At 40.3% G+C, this 5,497-nt stretch overlaps 1 protein-coding gene across 6 annotated transcripts in view; it reads right to left on the reverse strand.

The window, feature by feature from the left end:
* Positions 1-5,497, reverse strand: part of CLCN1 (chloride voltage-gated channel 1) — a 76,161-nt gene that overhangs the window by 25,892 nt on the left and 44,772 nt on the right. For all 6 annotated transcript variants that reach the window (XM_019474106.1, XM_019474107.1, XM_009287143.1 and 3 more), the window contains 2 exons: positions 3,766-3,844; positions 833-958 (listed from right to left, as the gene is read on the reverse strand). In XM_019474106.1, coding sequence (XP_019329651.1) covers positions 833-958; positions 3,766-3,844 — 205 coding nt within the window. The remainder of the gene's footprint in view (positions 1-832; positions 959-3,765; positions 3,845-5,497) is intronic.

The following is a 5,497-nucleotide window of genomic DNA, read 5'->3' on the forward strand; positions in this document are numbered from 1 at the left end:
ACAGGTCTGTAGTTCCCTGGGTCTTCCCTCATGCCCTTTTTGTAGACTGGAATAACATTGGCTAGCTTCCAGTGAGTAGGGACCTCCCCAGACTCCCAAGACCTCCCAACACCAGCTAGCTCCTTCAGTACTCTGGGGTGAATCCCATCAGGCCCCATGGACTTGTGAACATTCAGCTGATACAGCTGGTCCCTTACAATTTCATTGTCCACAAATGGAAAGTCACTGTTCCCACACTCGTAGTCCTGCTAATGTTCTCCTGAACAAGCTTGTTCTGTGCGATTTCTGTCTACACAAATGTTGCACTCGTGCTTTTCAGTTACTTGAGACAGTTATTTTTTCAGGACCTCCAGTCGCACCCTACCAATCCTGTAGCCTCCTAACCATTTTATCATCTCAATTTTCTAGACTATTTGGTTTTTATGCTTCTAGTCAAGAGATGACCAAAGCAGACCATGGAATTTCCAGCAGATCACAGCAGCATACACTGTAGTATGCATTACATCCTCTGTGATGGGATACCTCTGTGTTTGCAGCCTTGAGATTATGCTGAGTAGAGGCAAAAATCCCACCTCAGGGGCCCTCTTACTTCCCAAGGACTCATATTCAGTCATTCTTCAGTCATATCCCCAGCACACCTAGGAATAGTTTGGGTTGTACAGTTGATGACATAAGATACTTCCCTTTCTCTTTCCTTCTGTACTGCTGGAAGTCACATGTCATGGCAGAAGTTTCAAACATTATACAAGGTTGTAGTTTCGAGGAAGATGGAAAATAATAAATTAATAGGGCAACTTTTGTACAAAGAGAGTAGGAATGGTTCTTAGCTTACCTGCATCCTTGTTCCAAACAGCAAGGACTCGGAAAATGAAGGCACTAAAGGTAGCTGCAAAGAAACCTCTCCAATAATTGCGCACAGCAAAGTATGTAGAAGTGACCTCAATGCTGAAAAGGACCCCTAGAAAGAATTGGAAAGGGAGCAAAGTTAAAATCAGAAGTGTAATGTTAGAAGCATGAGAGGCTTCTAAATAGTCTTCTAGAGCAGTGGTCTCCAAACTTCTTTGATCGTGTACCCCTATCAATAAAAAATTTTTGAGCACATACCCCCCCAATATATGTGTATTTATTTAAAAATTATATACATGTACTACTGTACTAATATATTATGTACAATATAAAACATACACAAAAAATAGAAATTAAAAAAGGGTGAGTTAAAGATGAAAAAACAAAATTTTAAAAATAGTTTATTTATTAATGGAAAAATTTTGTTCTTACAAAAAATATTCTTTAGTTTTTGAAATCTTGGTTTAACGCTTTGTGATACAGTGATTCAAAGGTCTGGTTCTACGTTCACTTTATTTCAATACTTGGTCTTAATGGCTGTCATAGCTGAAAAAGATATCTCACAAAGATACATAGATCCAAATGCAAGAAATGCATCGTTGGCTGTGCTTACTAAATCATGGTACTATTTTTTCAATCCCATCCACCACTTATGCAAAGATTTTTGTTGAAATTTGCATAGTAAATTTCCATCTTCCCTGATGTCAATCAGTTGTTCTTGCAAACTAATCAGAAGGTGTTGAATTTTTATATCTTTAACAAATGGGTTCAAAACCCACTGAAACTCTTAATCTGGAAGATTTTTAAACAGGTTAGAAAGTTGTTTCCAAGTTTTTAAGCATACATGTATGAGAGTTTTTGTAGGTGACACACTTACATTGTATTTGGCAAGAAAATCACAAAAATCTCCACAGCACAAATTTCTTTTGAAAAGCAGTTACTTTCTCACCCATGATTAGAACATCACTTTCACCTTGAAGGGATACATCAAGTATGTTTATTTTTTTGAAAATAACTGCTAGGTAGTATGCTACTGACAGACGCTTGTCATCACAGAAAAGATCAGCAAATTCAGAACGCTTGTCTTCTTGTAAAAGAAAAATGTGTAACTGGTCTTTAAATTCAACAACTCTTTTTTGAAGCCCATTGCCACGAGATAACCAGCAAATGTCTGTATGGTACAAAGGATTTTCATGGTCCCTCCCCATCTCATTACAAAGTATTGTAAAGATTCTACTGTTTCAAGGTCTTGTTTTTATGAAATTAACCACAACAATGACATCCTGTAGCACTTTGTGCATGTCTGGCTCCCACTTCTTTGCTTCAATAGCTTGCCTATGAACAATGCAGTGGATGAATTTCAGGTGTGGTGCTATCTGCGTAGCCTTACCACGCAATCCTTTTCTTACGCCAGCCAAAGCAGCCGCTCCACTGGTCGTTATACTTGCACAGCTTTTCCATAAAACATTTTTATTAAAGAAGGAGTTTACTGTTGAGAATATAGCTTCTCTGGTAAATCTCTCCTTTAGTGGCTCACAGAAAGTGGTTCTTCATGTATTTCACTTATCGAAACAGAATCTAGCAAATACCATCAGCTGAGACATGTTAGAAACATCTGTACTTTCATCCAGCTGCATAGCAAGCCTCTCACACTGTGTAATTTGTACTGATACTTGTTTCTTCAAATCTTCAGCAATGTTGTCCATGCATCTTCCAACAGTGTTTGCTGACAAAGGAATGCATTTTAGTTTGCTGCTGTATTGCTTTCTGTGTATTATTTCAGCCATTTTTACCGTGGCAGGAAGAACAAGTGTTTCCCCAGTGGTATGTGGCTTTTTGTCTTTTGCTATGAAGTAAGAAACCTCAAAGGAGGCTTCTAAACATTTATCATTAAGTTCAGTGAAGTTTTGTAAACTACTGGATTGAATATCACATAGCTTGAAACACCGCTGAAAAAACCGTAGAGGTTTGTCTTCATGTTCTGGATGCTTAGTTTTTAAATGTCTTGCTAATTCTGATGGCTTCATACCATCATTAGCTAACTTCTCAAAGCACAATATACACTTAGGGTGAGGTTCATCGTTAATGATAGCAGATGTAAATCCATACTTCAAATAGTCTTTGATAATTTTTTTTTTTTGGCCAACTTCTTGTCAGACCTGATTAGCTGGTCACTTTTTACCTCATAATGTGACTGATTAAGAGCTTGTACTAGGAGTGGAAGTGTCACTTCTGCCATTTTCTTGTCATTCGTCTGTGCTCGCATTATTAGTATTATCTTCAATCCATGGTCTCTTTGCAGGAATCTTTTTAAGCCACTTGTCCATTTTGTGAGGGTTAGTTTAGTTAACGCTAGATAATACAATCCGTAAATCCACTTAGGTGGGCACACATCGATTGCAATACATTGCAATATGCTGAAAGTGAGCAAAAGAGTGAGGGCACCACTGTCAACTCTCCGCATTGTGAACAACTCTACACCCAGGACACCTCATGCACTGTATGTCACAAGAGTGGCCATCCGACATATGGACCGAGTGAGGGCACCAGTGCCAATTACTGAATATTAGTAAAGCTTAATTTATTTCTTATTTTTTTAGATTAAAAAAAAAATAGAAATTCCAATATTTTCTTCCCACACCCCAGTGGATCATCTTGCACGCCCTCTGAGGTATGCACACCCCAATTTGGAGACCACTGTTCTAGAGAGCCTTCCCCTCTTGCCTCCAGAATGCTGACAACGTGGAGAAAAAGACTGTGTCAGAGATGCTGGGGAGGTTGGTAACATTGAAGGTAAGCTTCTTTGTTCAAGGTAGTTGACAGATCAAAAATACGGTGCAGGAAAAGGGGAGAGGAGAAGAGGACTAGGCAGGAGAGGATTTAGGTACCTAAGAAAAAGGAAACAGAACAGCCACTTGCCTCCAAGTGGTGTCCCAAAGCAGCAGCCGACCCCCACAGCGCAACCCACAGTCAGGACATCCGCGTAATAATATGGCTGCTACTGGTGAAAGAGACAAAGAGAGACAGACAAACAGAAGAAAGAAGGAAAGAAAGCAGAGAGTGAGTAACAGAATTGGCAGGTACGGCCACATGCTGTCACCCAGCTCTGTCACCAGTCTTAGAGTTACAGCTATATTTATCTTACTTCTCTCTTCTGGATGGCTTCAAAACATTCGAAAGACAAGACCTGGCACAAGACAGGCATATACCTGGAGTCACATCTTCAAGACACGTGGAGAAGGCAGCATCTCATCTTTCATTGAAACATGCACATTTCTGTCACTGTAGAAGAAATGTCTCGTGGAAAATCCTCCAGAGGGTGCAGGGCACATATGTATGTTTTACTCCATGTCTTTTACTTTGGCAGGGAACCTCAGGATGCACATGTGCCAGAGAGTGCCTCAAAAACCCCACCCTGTGAGTTTGTGTGCACAAGGCACATGCATATCCAGAACTGAGTGTGGACAGATGCTGAAGGTCCTGTCACCCTGGGTAGGTGAGTGGGTAACAGATCACCTAGTAAAGGATTGTGCCATCCTGGTGAAAACAGTCACGACAATAAAGGGAAATGGAAGGTGTAAAAAGTAGATTCTCTCCTGAGACAGTTTTGGAAGCCACATAGCTGTTGAAAGGGAGAAAATGCTCTCCCACTCTTTCTCCAAGATTTGGCCCTGAAATACCTGAGAATGGTGAAAGTTGGGCAGATAGGTTTTCTTTTCTTTTGTCTAAATCCTAGGTGGTGTATAATACACCAGTGTTAAAAGCCTGTGTATTTGATACTTTCTACTACCACGTGTTCCCAAAGTAGCCTGTTAGATCTCCCATGAGAGTTCTGAGAATGGGTGGTCTTGTGTTATGGTGGGAATCTGAGTGGCCAGACTGAATTCTAAGGCCAGAAGGCCATGAATTCCTGTTTACCCGAGCAGGTGTTTGATAGAGTCTCAACCAAGAGGTGTCTCAAGGCTATCTCTGCACAGCCCAATAAAAAAGGGCCATGGACCATTCACTGACCCAGAACAATGTGTCCTTATCCACAGCTTTGTCTTAGGTAACTTCTGGGCCCTATTAGTGCCCTTGTGGCCTTAAGACATAATCACGTCCGGAATGGGGATGGGATTCATGGAATCATAAAATCATTTAGGTTGGAAAAGACCTTTAAGATCATCAAGTTCAACCATTAACCTAGCACTGCCAAGTCCACCACTAAACCATGTCCCTAAGCACCACGTCTACACGTCTTTTAAATAGCTCCAGGGATGGTGACTCAACCACTTCCCTGGGCAGCCTGTTCCAATGTTTAATGATAAACCTTTTTTTTGCACGTCCTTCCCATTTCTTTCATTGTAGAAAGGTTGGGCTTAGTAGTCTGAAATAGCTTACAACGTTTGGCTCTGTTACGTTATGGAGTAGTGTCCTTTGAGAGAAATGACAGTTGTGGCATTGTTCATGTCATTTCAACAGGCTACAAAAAATCCCTCAAAATACATCAAGTCAACAAATGTCCATTAGCAAAGAAAAGGTCTTTACCACCTGAGTACATTTTCTTTTTCCAGATTTCAGGCTTCTATTCGAAGGTGTTAATATCATGTGACAGAAAGTAAGCTTGAAACTCAGATGAAAGTCATTAATAAGCAGTAGTGTGCATTAAAGA

The sequence above is a fragment of the Aptenodytes forsteri genome, unplaced genomic scaffold (assembly GCF_000699145.1).
Source record: "Aptenodytes forsteri isolate BGI_AS27 unplaced genomic scaffold, ASM69914v1 Scaffold216, whole genome shotgun sequence".
NCBI classification, from domain to species: domain Eukaryota; kingdom Metazoa; phylum Chordata; class Aves; order Sphenisciformes; family Spheniscidae; genus Aptenodytes; species Aptenodytes forsteri.